The 24,572-nt window shown below is 44.9% G+C and overlaps 1 protein-coding gene across 1 annotated transcript in view; it reads left to right on the forward strand.

Annotated features, from left to right (window-relative positions):
- Positions 1 to 24,572, forward strand: part of EIPR1 (EARP complex and GARP complex interacting protein 1) — a 689,682-nt gene that overhangs the window by 273,522 nt on the left and 391,588 nt on the right. Inside the window, exon 4 of the mRNA XM_085610774.1 lies at positions 8,781 to 8,937. Within this exon, the coding sequence (XP_085466900.1) occupies positions 8,781 to 8,937 (157 nt within the window). The remainder of the gene's footprint in view (positions 1 to 8,780; positions 8,938 to 24,572) is intronic.

The following is a 24,572-nucleotide window of genomic DNA, read 5'->3' on the forward strand; positions in this document are numbered from 1 at the left end:
TTGGCTACCCTGTGGAGAACATAAAGAATAAAGGAATATTTTTAAGAAAAATCTTTCCTTGTAGCTGTCTGATATTTTTTTTTTTATAACCAACCTTTTATTGATTTTAAAGGACAATCCATATGCCTTGCAGACAAGTTTAAACAGTTGTAGCATTGCCAAATTAACTGTAGCCTATTTGAAATCACCAATCGTACCCTCAAGGAACAAAAGGTCTGTTTATCTCCAGAATGTTATCCTTATTTCTATGCATTCCTCACTGTGACTTAGCTGCACCTGAGTTTATACAGTCCTAAATGAAATATAGTAAAGACATATCAGGCATTGCGTCCCAACTCTCGCCATCTGCCCAAGCAGACCGTGCTTAAATGACCCCTCTACTGTACCCCTGTCATGTTCTTCAGAGGATACATCTTTAAATGCTTTATAGAGTTTTGTTCCTTGTAGGCACATTAGCGTTTGTAAGTGATGCACGCTGTCTGATATTTTATCTGTCCTATGTTTCTGATTGGACAAGCTAGTGTGTGCTGATCAAACCTTGGTGTATTGGTCATGTAAAAGCCAACTGCAATGTCTGCTGCGATTCTCTTATAACATGAGAGTAGTCTGTTAAGCTCCAAACCAATATGGTCACTTCCGTGTCATAAGATGTGCATTTGGGCATCATGGTATGGCTTTTCCGTATAACTATTTAACAATGCAGCCAGTCACTTAAACGCATACAATTTAAACACCTCAAAAAGTCATGCGTTGTCCTAGCAGCTGCCAGCTTGGATGCACCTTTTATTTAAAAAGCAAAGAAGATTTTTTTATTCTCTCTATCATACAATTCAAACTTCAGATACTGCCAAAACCGGTTCAGAATTGTATTAGAAATGCAACTCACTAAACAATGATCATGTAATGATGATGCTGAGTTTAAGATTGACAAACAAGATTTTTTATCCTGTAAATAAATCAACAGGATACATGCCTAGACACTTATTTGAGATGCATCGGCCGGCAAAGGGTTAAACAAGGCTGCGTTGACATACTTAGAAGCACCTGCTGAACCTCATAATAGCAACCATAAACTCAAAATTCCACATACAAGTGCCCCATCACTATGCTCTGTAATGTCACTGGCCAAATTTGCTTGGAACATCACTGCGTAGGACTCCTTCCTTTTTACCATTCCATATTTCCAAACAACCGCTCTCACTAGTGTTGGAAGGGAGGCAATGATGATGCAAAGATCCGGATTGAAGAGCTAGTTTACCTCCAGTAAATTGAACATTAAGAAAAGCTGCAGAAAATACACCTGGACATAGTATAAACCAGCAACTAGCTATATCCCCTTGTGACACAGGCACCTGCCCATTCCACGTTTCAAGTCCTGTTCAGACATCACACACACACACCCTCACGTGTCCAGTAACACAACATGCAAACCACAGGTCCATATGAATCATTACGCCTAAAAGCCTTTAAATTCTAAAACAGTTTATCACACCATCTACCCACAAACGTGGATGGTCCTGCCATTGCAGACCTTCTTAGCTTACAGTGTCAGATACCAGTGACACAACCAGTAATGCTCTTCTGCTGATGAGCAAAAACAAAAAAGAGAGGAGGGTTTCCTGGCCTTAAATAGGTGAAGGGGTGGCTTAAGATTCAATATTTTGTCGCGAGTCTGCAATGTTGGGTTTCTATCTCTTTTTGCGGCATTGACATTATATGATTGCCAAGCAGATAATGAATGTGTTGCTTTCTTGCAGGATGTAACATACCTCGTAGGGTTTCATTGCGAGTGCACTGGTAATCTCAGGTCATCCGGTTACAAAATTGAGTATTTCACCCAGAGAGTTTGACTGCTAAAAGCAGCAATCTCCGGGTTAAATTCCGTGGAAAAACGTTAAGAAGTTGGTGCAGAAATGCCGATTTCTGTATGTTATTTTCCAAACTCCTGTAATCGCCAGTAGTCCCGTCCGCTCTCGGTGGAGTTGCTGATGCCCCTAGTATAGGTACAGCGTTACAACAAACAAATGATGGACAGAATGCTGACAATGCAGACATTCTCCCCCAGTCAAGAGATCTGGGTTAAATCCATCGTTCTTTTGCCCACTACGCCACCCCAGTTTAGACATGGCCATATGCAAATCAGTCTTGACCCTGTGCCTCTTGGGAACAGACCAGCCCGAACTGCCAAGCCATGTCTTCCCTGGACCGGAATCAAGCATCCTAGGACCGGTTTCTGGCTATCAGCCGTCATCAGCCAGGATAGCTTGACTCCAGTGGCATAGTGAGCACTGGTCCCACGTCTGGGAATACCCATCCTACTTAGGGCGTAAAGCGTTACAACAAACAAATGATGGACGGAATGCTGACAATGCAGACATTCTCCCCCAGTCAAGAGATCTGGGTTAAATCCATCGTTCTTTTGCCCACTACGCCACCCCAGTTTAGACATGGCCATATGCAAATCAGTCTTGACCCTGTGCCTCATGGGAACAGACCAGCCCGAACTGCCAAGCCATGTCTTCCCTGGACCGGAATCAAGCATCCTAGGACCGGTTTCTGGCTATCAGCCGTCATCAGCCAGGATAGCTTGACTCCAGTGGCATAGTGAGCACGGGTCCCACGTCTGGGAATACCCATCCCACTTAGGGCGTAAAGCGTTACAACAAACAAATGATGGACGGAATGCTGACAATGCAGACATTCTCCCCCAGTCAAGAGATCTGGGTTAAATCCATCGTTCTTTTGCCCACTACGCCACCCCAGTTTAGACATGGCCATATGCAAATCAGTCTTGACCCTGTGCCTCATGGGAACAGACCAGCCCGAACTGCCAAGCCATGTCTTCCCTGGACCGGAATCAAGCATCCTAGGACCGGTTTCTGGCTATCAGCCGTCATCAGCCAGGATAGCTTGACTCCAGTGGCATAGTGAGCACGGGTCCCACGTCTGGGAATACCCATCCCACTTAGGGCGTAAAGCGTTACAACAAACAAATGATGGACGGAATGCTGACAATGCAGACATTCTCCCCCAGTCAAGAGATCTGGGTTAAATCCATCGTTCTTTTGCCCACTACGCCACCCCAGTTTAGACATGGCCATATGCAAATCAGTCTTGACCCTGTGCCTCATGGGAACAGACCAGCCCGAACTGCCAAGCCATGTCTTCCCTGGACCGGAATCAAGCATCCTAGGACCGGTTTCTGGCTATCAGCCGTCATCAGCCAGGATAGCTTGACTCCAGTGGCATAGTGAGCACGGGTCCCACGTCTGGGAATACCCATCCCACTTAGGGCGTAAAGCGTTACAACAAACAAATGATGGACGGAATGCTGACAATGCAGACATTCTCCCCCAGTCAAGAGATCTGGGTTAAATCCATCGTTCTTTTGCCCACTACGCCACCCCAGTTTAGACATGGCCATATGCAAATCAGTCTTGACCCTGTGCCTCATGGGAACAGACCAGCCCGAACTGCCAAGCCATGTCTTCCCTGGACCGGAATCAAGCATCCTAGGACCGGTTTCTGGCTATCAGCCGTCATCAGCCAGGATAGCTTGACTCCAGTGGCATAGTGAGCACGGGTCCCACGTCTGGGAATACCCATCCCACTTAGGGCGTAAAGCGTTACAACAAACAAATGATGGACGGAATGCTGACAATGCAGACATTCTCCCCCAGTCAAGAGATCTGGGTTAAATCCATCGTTCTTTTGCCCACTACGCCACCCCAGTTTAGACATGGCCATATGCAAATCAGTCTTGACCCTGTGCCTCATGGGAACAGACCAGCCCGAACTGCCAAGCCATGTCTTCCCTGGACCGGAATCAAGCATCCTAGGACCGGTTTCTGGCTATCAGCCGTCATCAGCCAGGATAGCTTGACTCCAGTGGCATAGTGAGCACGGGTCCCACGTCTGGGAATACCCATCCCACTTAGGTCGTAAAGCGTTACAACAAACAAATGATGGACGGAATGCTGACAATGCAGACATTCTCCCCCAGTCAAGAGATCTGGGTTAAATCCATCGTTCTTTTGCCCACTACGCCACCCCAGTTTAGACATGGCCATATGCAAATCAGTCTTGACCCTGTGCCTCATGGGAACAGACCAGCCCGAACTGCCAAGCCATGTCTTCCCTGGACCGGAATCAAGCATCCTAGGACCGGTTTCTGGCTATCAGCCGTCATCAGCCAGGATAGCTTGACTCCAGTGGCATAGTGAGCACGGGTCCCACGTCTGGGAATACCCATCCCACTTAGGGCGTAAAGCGTTACAACAAACAAATGATGGACGGAATGCTGACAATGCAGACATTCTCCCCCAGTCAAGAGATCTGGGTTAAATCCATCGTTCTTTTGCCCACTACGCCACCCCAGTTTAGACATGGCCATATGCAAATCAGTCTTGACCCTGTGCCTCATGGGAACAGACCAGCCCGAACTGCCAAGCCATGTCTTCCCTGGACCGGAATCAAGCATCCTAGGACCGGTTTCTGGCTATCAGCCGTCATCAGCCAGGATAGCTTGACTCCAGTGGCATAGTGAGCACGGGTCCCACGTCTGGGAATACCCATCCCACTTAGGGCGTAAAGCGTTACAACAAACAAATGATGGACGGAATGCTGACAATGCAGACATTCTCCCCCAGTCAAGAGATCTGGGTTAAATCCATCGTTCTTTTGCCCACTACGCCACCCCAGTTTAGACATGGCCATATGCAAATCAGTCTTGACCCTGTGCCTCATGGGAACAGACCAGCCCGAACTGCCAAGCCATGTCTTCCCTGGACCGGAATCAAGCATCCTAGGACCGGTTTCTGGCTATCAGCCGTCATCAGCCAGGATAGCTTGACTCCAGTGGCATAGTGAGCACGGGTCCCACGTCTGGGAATACCCATCCCACTTAGGGCGTAAAGCGTTACAACAAACAGGGTCAAGACTGATTTGCATATGGCTGGGTTCAAACTGGAATGGCATGGTGAGCAAAAAAACGATGGATTTAGGCCCAGATCTGTGTACTGGGGTGAATGTATGACATTGTTCTGCATTCTGTCCATCAATTGTTGTTTTTGCATTTGTCACCCCGAGTGGGAAGGGTATGCTCAGACGTGAGTCCCTTGCTCTCCATGCCACTGGAATCAGGCTATCCTGGCTGACGAGGGCTGAAAGCCCGAAACCGGTCCTAGGATGCTTGTTTCCAGTCCAGGGAGGACCTGGCTTGGCAGTTCGGGCTGGACTGTTCCCATGGGGCACAGGGTCAAGACTGATTTGCATATGGCTGGGTTCAAACTGGAATGGCATGGTGAGCAAAAAAACGATGGATTTAGGCCCAGATCTCTGTACTGGGGTGAATGTATGACATTGTTCTGCATTCTGTCCATCAATTGTTGTTTTTGCATTTGTCACCCCGAGTGGGAAGGGTATGCTCAGACGTGAGTCCCTTGCTCTCCATGCCACTGGAATCAGGCTATCCTGGCTGACGAGGGCTGAAAGACCGAAACCGGTCCTAGGATGCTTGTTTCCAGTCCAGGGAGGACCTGGCTTGGCAGTTCGGGCTGGACTGTTCCCATGGGGCACAGGGTCAAGACTGATTTGCATATGGCTGGGTTCAAACTGGAATGGCATGGTGAGCAAAAAAACGATGGATTTAGGCCCAGATCTCTGTACTGGGGTGAATGTATGACATTGTTCTGCATTCTGTCCATCAATTGTTGTTTTTGCATTTGTCACCCCGAGTGGGAAGGGTATGCTCAGACGTGAGTCCCTGCTCTCCATGCCACTGGAATCAGGCTATCCTGGCTGACGAGGGCTGAAAGCCCGAAACCAGTCCTAGGATGCTTGTTTCCAGTCCAGGGAGGACCTGGCTTGGCAGTTCGGGCTGGACTGTTCCCATGGGGCACAGGGTCAAGACTGATTTGCATATGGCTGGGTTCAAACTGGAATGGCATGGTGAGCAAAAAAACGATGGATTTAGGCCCAGATCTCTGTACTGGGGTGAATGTATGACATTGTTCTGCATTCTGTCCATCAATTGTTGTTTTTGCATTTGTCACCCCGAGTGGGAAGGGTATGCTCAGACGTGAGTCCCTTGCTCTCCATGCCACTGGAATCAGGCTATCCTGGCTGACGAGGGCTGAAAGCCCGAAACCGGTCCTAGGATGCTTGTTTCCAGTCCAGGGAGGACCTGGCTTGGCAGTTCGGGCTGGACTGTTCCCATGGGGCACAGGGTCAAGACTGATTTGCATATGGCTGGGTTCAAACTGGAATGGCATGGTGAGCAAAAAAACGATGGATTTAGGCCCAGATCTCTGTACTGGGGTGAATGTATGACATTGTTCTGCATTCTGTCCATCAATTGTTGTTTTTGCATTTGTCACCCCGAGTGGGAAGGGTATGCTCAGACGTGAGTCCCTTGCTCTCCATGCCACTGGAATCAGGCTATCCTGGCTGACGAGGGCTGAAAGCCCGAAACCGGTCCTGGGATGCTTGTTTCCAGTCCAGGGAGGACCTGGCTTGGCAGTTCGGGCTGGACTGTTCCCATGGGGCACAGGGTCAAGACTGATTTGCATATGGCTGGGTTCAAACTGGAATGGCATGGTGAGCAAAAAAACGATGGATTTAGGCCCAGATCTCTGTACTGGGGTGAATGTATGACATTGTTCTGCATTCTGTCCATCAATTGTTGTTTTTGCCTAGTATAGGTACGTCATGGTGGGGAAGGCTTGAAATACCGGGTAGGAGAAACTTGCCTGATTGATAAAGGAGTCGTTAATCGTTTAAAGTTAAAGTGAGAGTCTTATGGCAAGAAAATGGTATTGCAGTCGTCCCTTAGATGGCCATTTTGAAATGTCACACCAGGAAACGGGTCGTTTATTATTTTTAAACTCATAAATATATTGTTAAAGGGGTTAAATAATTGGTTGTCATTCCAACCAAGGTCACTTGAGGGGCTTTAGTTTATTTATTTTCCTTCCAGGAGTTTTGGGGTGGGTCAGGTAATTAGGTGCCCATTCCATCGAGGGGGTAAATAGCTTACAAATAAAGCAATTCCAAATCTGTTTTATTTCATTTGTGTGCAGGCAGAAGGGGGATGTTCTGTTCATTAAAAAAGAAAGCGGTAAGTCGCTCTGTTTGTCAATGGGAAAGAAATAGGGCTTTTAGAGCTCGCTGCGTGTTCCTGTCACACTGAGAGCCTTAATGGGCACCAGCTGTGCTGTAGCTATAGCAGCGCCACCACTTCAGCTCGGCACAGTGAGATCCGCGGTGGCAATGGTGCAGAAGTGCCTCCTGTGCCGGTTCAGGAAGTGTACACTTCAGCTGGCGTTCCCAGGGCAACCGCGGAACGACCGCCAGCTGGCAGCGCACCACCTGAGCGGATCAAAGAGCAGGGCCTCGCAGGCATTGAACGTGCGGCGATGCCAGCTTCGACGTCAACGTCTGGAGGCAGCGGCAGCGGGCTTCAAGGTTAAACCCGGAGTGACACCAAACAACAGCCGCAAAATGGCTGGAGACCAGCATACACACCCACGTTAGGTCTACAGCGTCATAATCACAATTCAAACACACTGTTGTGTTTTCCACAAAGCGCACATTGAAAATATCATTTGCCTTTGAGTCCTGAACGTATGAGCTTTGTGTTTTGGAATATGAACCCTTCTTTTGACGTAGCCAACCATCACATGCGATTTTAATGGATTTACGGCTTCAAAGTGATTTTCATGAATTTACCTCTGAACGTCGTTACAATGTATGGGTTCGTGGGCAGTGGAGCTAGCGAATGTGTATGTGTACCGAAATGGTATGGAGGGGGTAGACGGGAGTAAACGCGACCCCCGTCAGCCTCAGCTCAGCTTCCTTCAGCGAGCGGCGCTATATGAACAAAGGTAGATGATGGAGCAGCTGCACGCGCTGTGGCTGGCAGACAGCGCCTCGCTTAATGGAGGCTGGTCTAAGTGCAACCAGCCACTCGGGAAGTTTTGATTCTTTATGACAATCCGCTGACAAGTGCTCTTATTATTCCTTTCTCCCTCCCCCAAGAGTGGGCACGGATCCTTGCCTGACCTGTGAATCCCCTGATGGCCCCTGGTCCTGGATTCCCCTGAATAGTTCAATTACTGGCCTGTCCCAGGCGCATCCCTTCCTTGTATTAGCCCCCCCCCCACCCCCCTCATCTGTTTTGACATTGCACACTGTGCTGCATACAAAGACCACTCAGGCATTGGGCACCTCTTAGTTTCCATACTTCCAAAATTAAAGCCCTCAAATATTTGGGAACATTAGTCGAACATAAATCCGACCATAGTCTATCGAAGTAAATAGCAGACAAATAACTTCGTAGTCATTTTAATTACGCTTAAATTTCACAATCCGAATTGTAATCATGTTCACTTTTAACATAGACATGTAATGCAGAAATCACACGTAGGTCACATTCATTGCCCACATTTTCCATGTTTAGTGAAGAGAAACGTAGCTGGTTGAGGAGACCGGAATTTTTCTCAGCAATGCAATTTTTATCTGAAGTTGTCCACTGGTGTTACAGCGCACATAACTGGGTTAAATGTATGCTAATAACGAGTTTTGCATGGCGATGATTGTCGGCTGGAGGTCTGCGGCTTTTTATCTGCATCCCACGTTCTGTGAGGGCGGCTTATTAAAACCTTCTTACTGTTTTAAGCAGCAGCTGCGCGTTGCCTATTGATTGGCGCAGACGTGGCTGCACTGTATACAGAAGCTGTCCTACATACGGTGATCTGTTGACATTCTCCTCTGTTGCTTAGCTTCAGACAGTAAAGTCATGACATGTGCGGCTGTGTGGAGGATGCCGAAGGAATTGGAATCAGGCAGTCATGAATCCCCCGATGATTCATCAAGCAACCCTCAAACCCTGGAGCTACTCTGTCACCTTGACAACACAGCCCATGGCAATATGGCCTGGTAGGATGCTGCATATTTTATACTCTCACTAACAGCCTGAAGGCAAAAACTATGTTTCTGTGTCTTTTTACCTAATGTACATTGTGTTTGCAAAGTTATTTTTCTAAGCATATTTACACATTAAAGATATTAACTTCTCCAATGTCAGAAATTAGTATAATACTGCCTTCTGCACTGTCCACTTTAATTAACAAAATCTTTATTTTTCGGTATGTGCAAATTGTTTTTATAACACGTTCCCTTGTTTGTTATCCATCTATATAATGTGCCTTTATTTTATTTTTTTAACCGATGTTATTGATTATCAAGCAATATAAGCAGGTTATACATCAATGACTGTAGCAAGTTACAAACTACATCACTGCACGAGTTCCCAGAGGGTCTAGATGCCCTGAATACGCGCATCAATCTCTACAGAAGGCATTGGTTCAAACATGTCAGAAACTTAGATCAACAACTTGTAAGCCGATTACAAGTACAACTGGCAGGTCATAACAGTCACAGTTTAAACTACATCTGTACGCAAATAGTACATAAGCATGGCGGCACTGGTTGGTTGAATAACTCTCCATAGGGCTTCAGTTCAGACATGGTTACTGTATTGGAGTGTGGATTACGCAGGCAAGCATACCAGTTCCAGACATTGTGCTCAAGCCAAAAGGCAAAGAGAAAGGACCGGGGGTGGGGGAGCCAGGAGGGAAGGCACCTGAGGGGAGGCAGGTGGAGGGACATATGGCAGGGGGGTCCCAACAGTGTGGATGTTAATGTGTCGAGAGGCACAACCTTGTAGTATGTATGGGACGTCAGAGCTCCTCTGAGAGAACCAGTAGTTAATATAGAAGTGTATCCCACTCTAGTGCAATGGGGACTTTGCATAGGCCACGGTGTCCTGTCCTCTTGACAATGGCTGCACCAGGCGATGTCCCTTTTCTTCACAGTGACCCCTCTGGTATACAGGGTCCCGGACCTTTCTCCACACACAGGCAAAGGTCTGATTGACAAGGCAGTAGTAGCCATGGTGTTCCTCTCTGGCATACAGGGTTGCCAACTTCACTGTGCACATGAGCAATGGCCACATGATCTCAGGGCAGTAATCTTTCCGGCAGCTGGCTCTAGCATATGGGGCTGCCGACTGGGAACTGCACACGGGTGATAGCCTGATTGGTGCAGCAGCTGTCTCCTCACACCTTGCTTCACACAGCCTTAAAAAAGTCCTATTGGGGAAGAAACATGTGTCGGCTATGATCATCTGCTTGGTTGGAAGCACGTAAACACAATAAAGACGAGGAAAATATATAACATGACCTTGGATTTATTGACTGACTTTTCCATTTAATTGTCCTCAAACAGTGTTATTTTAACAAATTGTTGGAGTGCTCCAGTGTATTGTTTTAGTAAGGTCATCAGCTAGACTGTTTCCCTCTCACATAAATTACACTCCGCCTGCAAAATGTTCACAGGTACATGCACACACACACAAAAGGCCCATCAGTAAACAGTATGCACACTTTAATGGCCTGTTTCGGAGACCAAAGTGGTATTGGCCCCCAACCAAAGGGGTTTGACGTTGTTTGCCTCTGATGTCCTGGGGTCCACCCTACTATTGCTTTGCAAACTGGGCAAAGTACAACGGTTCTCCCCCTCGACTTTCAGAGCAGTGAGGGTGAGCAGCCACAGCCTTCTCAGGATAGTAGTGTGGGCATGCTCGATCTCAAAGCTCAACAATCCATCCACAACCCAATAATGTGAATGTTCAGCTCCATGCTAATCGTTTTAGGAAATAAAGTACATTATTACACATTGGTACTCAGTACTCTACACAACTAGTAGCTAAAACAGTTTAATATCTGTGTCTGTCGTCGTGGCAGGTGTTGCACCCACCCCGCTTGGTCACTATCCACAGGCTCCCCCCCCAGTTCTAGACAATCTCCTTGAACTCTAGGGGAATAACATGAATAGTATGAATCTGGTGCAGATACAGTTTAAATCGCTCCAAAACAGTAGGTGCATTCAGTCTTTTTAGTCTTATTTGCCCATGGGTAGAATCAGTCCTAACAGGTCGGCCTTGATCTTCCCTGTACCTCGGGGCAAGAAAGCACGCTCTGATGAGTGGGGCCCACCAGCTGGCAGTCCTCGAGTATCACCTGCCCTGGGCATTGGTCTGCAATTAGTGGTTTGTCCAGTCTGGTTCATCGGCTTGGGAGTCATGGTGCTGATGCAGCGTTGTTCCCCTGGACTGACAGCAAGTGTCCCAGGCCTCTGGGGTTGGCGAGTGTTCCCTGGTGGTGCTGGAGGTGCCACGACAAAGTCCCTGGCTTGACAGATGCAGCACCTTCTTGGGCTTATAATGAAGCCAGCTGATGCAGGTCTACACAGGCCACTCACACCTTTTGGCATTTATTGCCCTGCACTTGTTGGTCACAACTTCAGAAATTGCGGCCTGTCATTAGCCGATCACAACCTCAGCAATTGCATGCCTAAGTGGGCTGATAATAGCTTCAGCAGTTGCTGACCTGTATGGGCTGATCGCCGCTTCAGCAGTTGCTGACCTGTATGGGCTGATCTCACCTTCAGCAGTCGCAACACTGACCAGGCCTCAGCAATCATGATGTTGCAGATTTGCTGTGCTCACCTGGAACCATAAGGATAGTCTAGGGGGGCCAGGGATGTTTAAGTCCTCGTGGATCAATATCCAGCAATCTGCTCTTCTGGATACCTCACAGTCACGGAAAACGTGCTGTAACTCACTGCTTCCTGGACAGTCTTTTTTCTTGCAGGGTAGGCAGTCTTCTCCGTGCTATGAGGTTATGGGACAGTTTTACAGCTCTTCTAGCAAGAGATTCAGATCTTAGGTGATGTCCCCTCACCTTTGGGAAACTGGCTGTCATTTAAATACCAGTCCTGTTTGCATAGCAGTGCTCTGAGTACCCTGCAGAGTCCTCCTTTCCTTGTCCACAGAGAACTTGGAACTGGAACAACAAGTCCAGTAGTGGAGTCCCACTTTTATACACAACTGGCAGACCAGAGATGTGAATCCACTATCTTGTTCTCCTCACAGCAGGGTAATCTCAATCACGGAGCACCCACAATAGAGCCATGAAAAATTGTGAGGTTTCTGCACCTGCCACTCATCCGCCAACCTTAAGGAGCAAGACAAAAGGGCCTCACCTTTCACAACGGATTGTGCATTTCTACCCCTCACACCTTCCATTTGCCAAATGGGAGTGTTTAGGAAGATTAATCAGCAACTCCTTGCTAACAAAAGGCACCACAGACTATCTAAGGGAGCCCTTTCTTCTCCTCAATCACTTCACTGTCTTGTCTCCTCCTTCCAGCAACAGGAATGTGAGTAATACACTTCCACTGTCTGGGGGCACAGTCATCACCTATCACTTTTGCATGGCCATGTCAAGGTTATCCAAAATGGATCCCACTGACCTTCATTACACTGGCTCACAAATACACTATGCATGTACCACACAGGCTACACACATCACCCTGCTTAACATGCACTCAGGATGTTAGCTCTTAGGATTGGCTAAGCATGTAGAAGCACGACTTATACTAGTGGGCTAGAAGCCCTCCACTCCAGTGATTCATAAAGTGTTGTTATGCTGTTAAATCTCCAAGCACAATATGCTGCCAGCGATTTAGAAATTGTTTTCATGCTTTTAAATCTCCAAACACAATATTCTGCCACTACTGGTCAACATGCTTTAAATGCTTTGAATTCTAAACCCATGACCGGGGTAAGTCTCACTAAATGAGGGTATGCTTGATGCACCCTTCCAGGTCATACGTCTAGAACCTACTGATAGACCGGGACAGGCCTAGGCCTCTGAGCACATGCTAGATTAGCTGATGATACTGTCAAAAATCAACAAGTCAACATACCATATACATGCAGTTGTGCACTGAGGACAGGGAAACACATCCATCTACCTTGCAGGGGACATTTCAGTTCCTACGCATACCAATATAACCCCCACAACCCCATTGAACTCCCACACATCACCACTCATAGTTTACCCATGGATGTGCATTTATTTACTATTATGTTCTTCAACACACATGACACAGTACATCACGAACCAGACTTTGATGACATAATCCATGCCTATTAACTGCATCCAGGTTTCATAACCAAGAAATTACTGTTCTCCACTTATAGGCCTAATTTTGGCTTCCTCTGCTCCACAGGCTCCCACATATAACATACCAACTTAATCAACATCATTAACAATCATAAACAAGTCCTCCTGGCTTTGCACACTAGAGGATCCCACCAACGTCCATTCCACAAAGCTCATCACCTGACACTCGCCCCTCTCAGTCTCCTAGCCTCACTGACTGTCACCTACCATGAAGTCCAGGAACAAGCAAACATTCAACAAAAAAATAACTTTCGCATCCCCTTCTCTTCTATTAACCATTCATTCAGTATCTTTCTTTGATACCTGAACCAATTTCATTATAATTTACAAAAAAGTACTCTTCAACCTCCACAACCCAGTAAACCACAAATAAAATATTCAAATAATTAGCATAAAATAGCGTTAAGGCTATGAGAGGAACTGTTTGCACATGACATCAGTATTGAATCAATGTTCAATGATAAGCAAATAGATTAGCTAAGAAATAAGGAAAGTGCTATCAAATAAGTTGTAGGTTTATGCATTTGTATTCAATATTAAATGTTCTGAATCTCATCTTCATAATGTAGACCCACAGATACCATATGCACATCCAATGGAGCTGTCTAACGTGCACACAAACCTCACATTTTGTCAACCAAAATCTATATAGTAACAGTGTGGCTCCTTTAAAGATTTCCTCTTTGATGCTGTCAGTGCAAACTTCCTTATCAAACCCAACACCAGTATCAACACCCTTTATAGCTTACACAGTAATGCCCTGAAAACTGCAGTCTTTAAAATATGCTACATGAAATAAAAGACCTCCACATGTTGGTACACAGAAGATATCTCACTTGCACTCAGTGAGTTCCTGCAACAAAAAAATAAATGATGTAACACCCAATTAAATGGCAAATTTACAAAATTGAACGTTTACTGCTCTCATGTAAAACACGCGACCTGGGCCAGAGCCATGTACTCCCAGTAAGCCTTTTCAGAAGCCTCAATTAGAAGCAAAATTATTTTCAAAGTAGGCAAGCTGTGCTTAAATTCGCTCCAAGATCAATTAATATCCCACTCAATTGAGAAGCGCAATACTATCCAGAAATTCTTCACTGAATAAATAGACAAGATCGGAACCACACTGACAGTATAAAGGAAGTGGCCATTGTTCCTCCCACCTCCCACACCAAAATGGCTTTTCTTCAATCTACTCTCCATTAGTGACCATGCAGACTTGCCCTATCCCATAAAACCTACGAAGGCCATATCCTTCTATGCAGTTTCATTAAATCCCTTTCCAGAGAAGCATTTACACCCATTATCAATATTGTCAACAACTTCCTCACGCAACATATCATCCCCAGCACCCTCAAACCAGACCAGATTCCTCACTACTGAAGAAGGCCCAGAAGACCTTGCTAATTGCTGCTTGAGCAATACTCCCATACTTAAGTTTCCTTGGATAAAGAATAGAGTCACCATCCAGTTGCAAGACCAAATCATCACCAATTCCCTCCTGCACAATGACAATTAAAGAGTGTGTCTATCACGATTGTGGGAAACATCTTTCCCATCACCAGCTTCTTTCTCTGTCAGCATCCTTTAAAACAGTTGACTATCATGCTCTAATCAACATCTTATCATCTCATACTAGGTTCAATGCCCATCTTACTGTCCCACCATCCAAAGTTAATTTGTCTAGATGGCCAGATCCCAATGGCCACCTATGACTTACTAGGCACACCTAGGATCCATCATTTCCCACTTGATTTTGAATCTATTCATGGAGTCTCTCTGAGTGCTCTTAGTTTACCACATACTCCAGAGTCACCAGTTCTGGATTCTTGATCCTGTACTAGTACCTACATTGTTTGACTAAAAGCTCACCTCAGGCTCTTCCAAGTGACTACCTACCTCAAGATATTGATATGTGAATTCACAATGCAGTTACAAAAGCCTTTCCTCGGAACCCATGCTGCCAAGAAAACTCAGACTGATCATACCAATGAGTCCTCTTTCACAAATTTAAACAATATCTTCCTGAACCCAACTTTGAAATCACCATCAAGTAGTAGCTTTACCTACCTGGATGATCTCAACACCCTACTTACCAGCATTTTCAAACTCCAAACAGGATTCTACAAAGTCCTGAATATCTCTGCATGACTCCTCATTGGACTGAAAAGTACTCTCTACAGGTACACATCCTATTCAAGACCAACTGCACCACTTAGAAGAAAATAACTATCAACATTGCGCCTAATCTAGCAAAAAAGTGTACCATCTCAATTTGAAAAGCAATGGCATTACTCGTCTTGAATAAAGAAAAAAACAGAAGGCACGCCTTTGCAAGCTACACACCCAGGAATTGATAGCTGATCCAGCCATTAGTCAAACGTATGTCACCTATCATCCACTTCAGCAAGAAGCTTCAAATCCATCTATTCTAGGAGGACCTTGTTCATCACATATATGGGCCTGCCTCATAGCTCCATTCCCTGGTATAATTTATAAAGAGAACTCCTTGATCCTAGCTTTTTCCCCAAAATATTTTTATTTGTATTAGATCTATGTATTTATGTAATATTTATATTGTGTGAAGCTAGTTGAAAGACAGTTGAGCGTTGTGCAAGGTCAGCTGGTTTATGACTGTTACTGCATTCAAAAGTGAGTCTTCAGTCCTTTCATAAAGCAAAGATTGAGTCACATAGAATCCAAATTAAATTTCAGGCATGAAAATATGTCAGATATGTGCTAGAGGTCCTAGTTGATTGCTGCCACCTTCACATGTATGATATGAACTTGCCCTAAACGTTAGAAAATATTGTTTGTTCTCGCCAAGACTTTATAAATCATATTCTTGCCGTCCCCATCATTATGTACTAAGTCAAGCTGAATTTGGTGACACTAAGTTTCGAGGGGGTTACATTCCAGAAGGTCACCACACACCTATTTGTTTATGAATTTTTGGATTTGCAACATAGGGGCCTCTGCATACATTAATTATATTTCAGGCGAGAAGTGGTGACATTATTTCACCAGAGAAGGTGAATGGCAATTATGGAATACCGATGGTCTATGCATGATGATTTAAAGCCTTTACACGTAGCCACAGCAGACAGTGATGTCTCTGAGTTTGGAATTTGATCCTTTCATCTGAGATATAAAGATGTCTTTCCGTAGTGTTCACGGCTTGTATCACAAATATTGAGCACTTCCCTGTCTGTGCCCCACCCCAACCTTTAAAAGGTGAGCCAGGCTGAAACCAGGATAGTGCACCCTATCACAATTAATGCGCTGTGGCAAAGGCATCCAAAACCTCGCGCTGCCCTAGGAACAGCACATTCAGTGAAATAAGGAATAGTTGCTTGCAAGCCACTCCGTCTTTCTCTATGCAGATGACAATCTGCAGTGAGAGGCTGCATACGCCTGCAAGGAGATGTCTGGTTGGTTCGTAGGACCCCCTTTTTCCCTTTCAGAGGGCAGCCCTCAAGGGTTTTCATTCACAGTATGCCACTTTTTTACAGCACCCTGTCAATGCGACTCCTAAAGGCATGTTCGCTTCTGTGCCCGCATCCGTAATATGGCACGGGCACAGAAGCAAAGTGATTCTCTCATTTGAATGGGGATACACCCCATACAAATGGGGGAACGCCCTCTGTAAATAGCACTGGAAGTACATAAGCACCAGCCTATTGGTATTACAGATGGGGCCGCACAAGCAAGTACTATGTGTAATACGGTGCCTGGTCTCTTTGTAAATGATACTGCAGATATGCTTATTTGCTGGTGGCATAGTTAAGGAATGGCGCCTTCAGAGACAGAAAGACATGCCCCAGAAAGGGAAGGACAGAAACATCTATATGTTCACCGAGGAAAAAATAGTTATATCTACATTATAAGAACGGAAGGGAAAGAAATTGGTGGGTAGGGGCAATCCCCCATAAAAAAAACATACAGAATAGGTGAGTGGGCCGAAAAATTGAGGCGGGGACAGAAACCAAGTGCAGATTAATTTGTAGGTGCCATCCTGCCTCCATTAGGTTAGCAACACTGTTGCTCATTTATCAAATAACGAGAGTTCTGGGTAAGTTCAGTATGAGGAGGGTGGGAGGAGGTAAATGTTTTTAATACATCAGACTGCAAGAAAAAATAGGGTAAGCCTTCTCCATGTATCCTTCCAGGAGCAACATCTGCATCAACATCAGAACCAGGGACATCTTAAGGATTTTGGGGGCCCTGGCCGAAACATATTTTGGGGGCCCCTGTTCAGAACAGCTTAGAATTTATGATCCAATTTGAGCCCCTGTTTTATTAGGTCCCTGACAGTGCAAAGGAACCCTTATCCAAATTCTAAGGGCCTTATTTATGAGGCCTTGGTTCACGTTTATGCCGCTGGTGCGTCACTTTTTGTGACGCACCGGCAGCATAAAAAAGTGCCCTATTTACAAAGTGACAGATCTAGGCAGAAGCGTCACTTTGCAAACCCCTGCACAACATTATACCTGCGCCAGGTATAATGTATGCAGGGTGGATTTTCCCCCACAAAAAGCCTCGTAGAAATGGCGCATTGAAATCTATGAGAACTCAGTGAGCCACTTCTAGGACGTCAAATCTTATACCTGCCTCACAGCAGGCGTAAGACTGATGCGGGCTCTTCACATGGGGCTTGCCCCATGTGAAAGGACACATTGCTGGAGTTGCGTCTATTTTCAGACTCACCCCAGCAATGCATCACTTTTGCGCCTACAGATACGTCAGAAATACTGACGCATCTGTAACTCCTTGCGACATGATGCGTCATACAGTAAATATGACACATCCATCATGTCCCAAGGACGGCGCACTGGGAAGTGACGCATCCCTGTTTTCACGCAGCGATGCGTCACCTCTCATAAATAAGGCCCTAAATGTGTTTACATCTAATATTCAGGGATAGTTATGTGTGTTTTCAATATTGTAACACAGTAGCAGCTCACCAATATTACTGCAAATAATCTCTGTGACACCCTCCCATTTCGAATATGTGAGACCTTGTTTTGATCTAAAAGAAACTTGTTTTATGTATATTGCATGAAACAAACACAACATTTCTCTGTAAAATGGCTGTACTAGACTCTCACACATCAGGTACATAAAAAATAAATTAAAGGAAAACAGTATTTAAAACAATCTGTTTAAGAAATATTCAAGGTCATTAGGGCAAAATTCTGGAGAACAGAGCTGACTCTGTCAGGGGGCCCCCTGAAAGGCTGGTGCCCTGGGCCAGAGCCCACTTTGACCATGCATTAAAACGTCTGTGATCAGAACTGCCCCACCACTTCTGCAGTTCAGAAAGGAGCTCAAGACCATCCTCTTCAGAGAACACAATATATTCACTCAATAGGATTCACTGCTCATGAACATCCTGCTTCATTCTAAAAGATCCTGATTCGTAACTGAGGTTCCTACTCTTGTTTGCTTCTCTGTTGCTTTCTAGTTGGTTTTGTACCCAAGTACTTAAAGATCCATATGTAGTTACATATGCCTTTGGATTTATGGGGCTTTTGCGTAAAGCTACCTGGAATCATTGCAATAAGTGAACTACCTGTCAGTCGACAGCCCAACTTAGGAAGAGCCTGGTTATGAGGAAATAATTGATGTTGGTTTATTTTTGTTGTTTTGATAACTGTGGAGGGATGATCATTTGGCAGATCACACTAATCAGCCATTGTTTTTTAAGCAGACAAGTGACTTCTAGGGCTGCTGGTGTCACGCCCTGTATAATAGAGACATTTACCAGCTTTATGAGGTGATTAATAATAGTGGGAGGAGGCAAGTTGAATTTAACATTTCCCCCTGAAAGCATCAATTTTGTTTTGCATTTGTTGGTTAGTTCTGTATATGCCTATTCAGATAATGGGGCAAATGAATAAAGCGTTTAACACTTTAAAAGGCAGTGATTGTATTCTCCACCCACAGATGCGATCAGGGTAAATTTATGAAGAGAAAACGAGGAGTGGGGAAGTCAATGTCCTTTAGGCCTAGTAGTGAGAGCTATCATTGTTTCATGTATGCATGTCTTCGGTAGATTGAACCGTTTTTGGATCATGTGCATCCACTAAGTTGGGCACCTTACTCATAAATCAATCCTTTTCCTGTGTTTTGTGCATTGCTGCAGTGTGTTTAACATTTAGAAAATCACGTTAACAACCTCACTAAATAAATATTACCCTGAGCTGCCCTGGGGGGAATCCACACTAAACATTACTTTGTCTGGCAGATGCCTATGGCTAAGAGTACCTTTCATTAGATTCATACAGTCTAGGGGCATACGCACTGAGCAGAACACACACCTGGTGACTTTCCAAAGTGAGGATGGACCTCAGTGGGGTAAAAAATGTATGTTTACAAATTCTAAAAGCTCTTAAAATTGAAGGATCAGATGGGGTTCTTGCATTGTCAGTTAGGCTCATGAGATGTCATCCAGTACAAATATGATGGCATTTGATTTGCAGACGGCTGACTCTCGGGTTAAAAGTCCCTAAAACAGTAGCCTGGCGCTACACTTGTACTCAATTCAACATGCTTCCCAGGAGAGGGAACACACTACCAACAAATGAAATGTAAGCACCGCAAACAAAATAGGAACCTGCTTTCCATGCTTACACTACAGATCGACATACATCCTGACTATAAGAAACCACAGGGGTCACCGCTTTCCCCGCTCTGCATCTCACTGCCAGCCAAGTTTCGAAGCATTGAGGAGCATTTACAATTTAAAAGATATATGAAAACATGGCAGTTTCCTAGATAACTGCATTGTCCCACAACCCTGAGCTAGAACCAGGAACAACATAAATCACCGACCTCAAGTACATTCTACTGTCTTGTACTCCACAGATATGGAACAGTCTGACATCGCACACATTTCTGTGTCTGGGTAAGTTATGAAGGGCTGACCTGGATCTTGCCTAGATATTATATAGTCCTGTAAATGTATACATAACCTCCTGGCCCTTGCTAATAACATAATACAATAATACCCAGCGGTCGTGCAGATAATAACTCCTTTATACTACTTGACCCTCTTACACCCCCATCAGACAGAGCTGATACAGGGCATGTCTGTCTCCTAGTGCCGTCCAAAGCCACATCATTAAACAGCCCATCATCATCTGAGCAGGCATGGAATAAGTGAAGAGATCTGCCACATACATCTAGCCGCTGGAAGGCTCTCATTTAGTCCACCACTGCTGGTCCCGACTAACTACGTTCAATGATCACTCCTCGACATTTCACAGTGACAATTATATAAGTTATGGTTGTGATAAAATCCATCCCAGCAGCTCTCCAAACCGTCACTCCCTCCAACCTATGCCTGCTCAGAATCATAAACAAAAATCTCAAATGAACAACCATATGTCATATCAGTTACGCAAAAGGTGATGGGAGGAATGCTTGCTTATAGTCTAACCACTGGCAGTCGCTTGCTGTAGCATTCCAACCTATCATTGTTCACCAACTGTGCCAGTCTGGACAAAGGCCCTCCGTATGCAAATCAGTACTGACCCTGCTCCTCATGAGACCAGCCCACCCAAATTGCTAGGCAAGTCCCCCTCCTGAAGGGAACACAAGCAACCCAGACCGATTTCAGCCTCAGTAGGCTTTTTTCAGTGAGGTATAGTTTGGATCCATAACAACCAAAGGTGATAACTAGCTTAGTGGTCTGTGATCATAAGCAATGCCAAAACCATACCTGCAGAGCTGATCAACGCTGACAGCTTACTGGAAACCATGAACTGTGCGCCTTTCTCTCACTTCCTCATCCATGACTCCACTAAGCGATGCATCCTATAGCAGAATAGCCAATCTTAGTGCTCATCTTATCCGACGTGGTAACACCACCCACATAGAATCACAACACATATCATAAATACCCTTACAACCACACATCCTCCACTGTCTGGTATGATGCCCCTGTAAGCAAGCGCTTTGCCGCCCCACGTAAGGGTAGCAAGAGTGCAGACTTGCAGACATTGGCTCAAACTGTTTAGCAACTGAGCTTTTTAAATTCAAAAGAAGGCCAGAAAAAGCATTCTTCCCATTCATAATACATTGGCAGATAAATGATGATGACTATTTTTTAGCTCTCATGACCCAATTGTGCCTAGGTTTTTGAACTATTAATTTATTAGCCAACTCAGTAGTACTATTGGTTTTAAATAGAATTTCAATGGATGAAAGACTACTACTGGGATTTGAATCCGTGACCTGGGGCGGGACCTGATCCCATTGGACTATATATCAGCAATAAGCCTTTTGTTCACCCTCCTGCCAGAAAGTGCCTTAGGGCGATTTATTTATTTAATCTGCCCTCTGAGTATAGTTAGTCTTAGCAGCCCTACATTTTCATACAAAGCAAATTAACAATTGCAAAATGTTTTACGTTGTGGTTTGTTCCATCATGGCTTTACCAGAAATATCTTTATAATTATTATGGAGCGTAATAGCTTTCAGAAAGGACGAGGTAATTATTTCACAGAAATGCACTTGAATAATATTGTAAGATGCAGATCAGAAAAGAGAGTAGTGACAGTACTTTTATATTCACCAGAGAAACACAACAGCGATCCTTGGGGATGTCAAGAAAGTCAGGATTTTAAGAGTTCCAAAATGAATATGCATGCGAAATACATTTACATACCATCCATGTAAAACGGGGGTTATTTGCATATGCTTTGCTTATCCTGAAACGTTGACAGATTCGAAGTCCCACAGGACCAGAGTTGTCTTAGCCTCCTTCCTCTGCACATGTACGGAAAGTGGCAAGGGGTCCTTCTGTCTCGGATAGCTTTTCATATCTTACATTGTTGAATCTTTGTTACTTGCTAGAGCATAGCGAGGGTAATAGATAATAGATGTATTTCCAATGTTGTAGGCTAGTAGTAGGGTTGGGCAGAATTTGCGTAGTCGCGCTACGCAAAGCTCTGCGTAACGGTAAAAAATCCCCGCGAGCACGCAGAAATTCCGCGAACACGTGAATTGCTTGTTCGCGATGTTTTTTTCCTGTTCGCGAACGCTGTTTGCGTGCTTGGGGGAGAATATCTCGCGAACACGCATTCTGAGAACGCGAACAAGCAAAAAAGTCAGTGAAGCCGCGGAACGCAGAATTTTGGGCAATTCTGCGCTCTCCGCGGAACGCGAAATTACCCAAATTCCGCGAGCGGAACGGAATTTACTGCCCAGGCCTAGCTAGTAGCCAGTTAATTCTTAAATGGATTGCCTTGGCTCTTAGAGCTCCTTATTGAATGCACCTTTTTACAGGGCATTGAGAGCACGTTGAGTTACCACTAATTTAAAATTAAAAGAATGAGGTTAAAAGGCATACAGTGCATGGTGTATGAGGCTGAAACAGTAATATAAAAAAGTGATGTGTGGAAAGATTGAATTAATCCGTACATTGGAAATTACTCTGGACCACATTCCAGCCCATTGGTTCTTGCATAAGGGTGGTCGTCAGTTACAAGATAAGCAAAAAAATCAGTGAACTGGAACGTGACTCAGATTATTTTAAGTATTCAGCCATCACATTTTTGTATCTTTGTCAGTATGATGCTAAAGGTGTATTGGCCCATGTCAGATATTGTGATTAGACTCTTGGAATGACGTTTTCATTTGTGTGTGCGTGTTGACTGTGCTACACATATCAACAATTGGTACATGTACACATTTGTAGTTGTGATGGTTGCAGGAGGTGAGTGATGATAAATGAAGGTTTGAGTAGTGTGAGTACGCTTATAATTGGCACTGCTGTATATTGGTGTTGTATATATAAGTACCAGGTGTGGGGTGGTGAAAGTGGACTTAGTCCTGTGAAAGGACTTGTGACAATATTCTGTTCAGGGCTTGGGATCTCAAGCCCCTGCCTATGGGAAATGAGGTATTTTTTAAACTCGATATGAACTGGGTCTAGGTTGGTATTTTAGGGCATTCCAGTGGAGAGGGGCAAGGAGCTTGAAAGATTTAAACCTGTGGTAGTGCACTGCGGTTTAGGTCCTGTTAGAAAGTGTAAACTGACTTGTAGTGTGAGACCAATCAAGAAGAAATAAGAGATATCATAGTGTGTCTGGTTTAAATGCTACAAATCTCATTACGGGTTGTCTGGATTGAGATGAGAGGGCATTGCGTGCCCAGAAGCTCTGATTTTGGCCAGTAACCCAGCACCTAAATCTGGTCATTATGGAATACTGTCAATGGAGTAGGAAATAACCACACGCACACCCGAAATTACTGGATCCTATGCCACATGTTTCCTGGATTCTGTGGACAAATCCTCCGAGCTGATGGTATATTTCACTAGGGGTCGGGTGCAGATAAGGGTTTGGTCGGCGGAGAGAGCATATGGGGTGATAAGATGCTCTGATCTCTCTGGGGAGCCATATCTGTTCTCCGGGAGAGGTTGAGGGGGGTGGCAATGTTCCTGCAACCATGCCCCTTATCATTTGCAGTTTTACAGTGTGCGGATCTGACATGGTAAAACTGGGTTTGGTGTGTCTGCAATTGATAATCCCAGGTGAAGCAACACCAGGCCTCTTGGAATTAGCAAGCGTGGTATCTTCCCCCAGTCTCTCCGTCTACTCTGACACCGCTCCAGCCAACTTGTAATGAAGGCAAAGGAAAAGACTTCTGTATCGAGCCCTGCTTTTGGCAGGTTACACTCATTATTGACCTTAGTGGGATAAAGTCAGTGCATGTCTGGGCAATTTTTACTACGTGCATGTGGTAAACATATTTATTTTGTCTAACAGAGTAAAGTTGTTTTAGTGGTTGCCCATAAGCAGACACTTTCAATAGTCCAATGTGCTCAGGGCGGATGCTTTATTAGGAACTTGGCTCTCTGGAAGAGAAGGTGCTCCCAGATGTTTCTGATATTACACTGTTGCGACTTAGGAACTGGAGTAGTGATGATGAAGGACTCTTATCACATACTGGAATTAAATAGATCTCCTTGATTCTTGGCATTGGGTGGGGGAGGTAAAGTGAAGGGGGATGGTGGTAAGGAGGGAAGTAGAGCTGGTAAGGCTGGAAATTAGATTAGCTTCAGTTTAGACAATGTTTGCATCAGTGAGCAAAAGAGAAAATAATTTAGGTCTTGACAGCATGTAGGTGATATGAGAAGTGAATGGCGAGTTCATTTTCCAAAGGATTCTTTTGTATTAGGACACATTTGGTGATTGATTCCTGATCTGTATTGGTAACTGGCACAGGTTTCAGAGGTGAATGTAACAAGCGACAAGATACTGGGATCTAGTTGTTAGCAGCCATTAAAAGGGAACAAATACATATGACATATCTCCTCTATCTTTTGAAAGCGACCTTGACTGCCTGTAAATATTAGCTTCATTTTTAGAGGACAGGTGTTCATGCACAGACTTCTGCACAATACACTGCCTCGACATTAAACAGAAGTGGGTGGTTCAGCATGTCCCTGTTTGGTCTCTGACATCAACTGGC

The sequence above is a fragment of the Triturus cristatus genome, chromosome 6, assembly GCF_964204655.1.
Source record: "Triturus cristatus chromosome 6, aTriCri1.1, whole genome shotgun sequence".
Taxonomy (NCBI): Eukaryota; Metazoa; Chordata; class Amphibia; order Caudata; family Salamandridae; genus Triturus; species Triturus cristatus.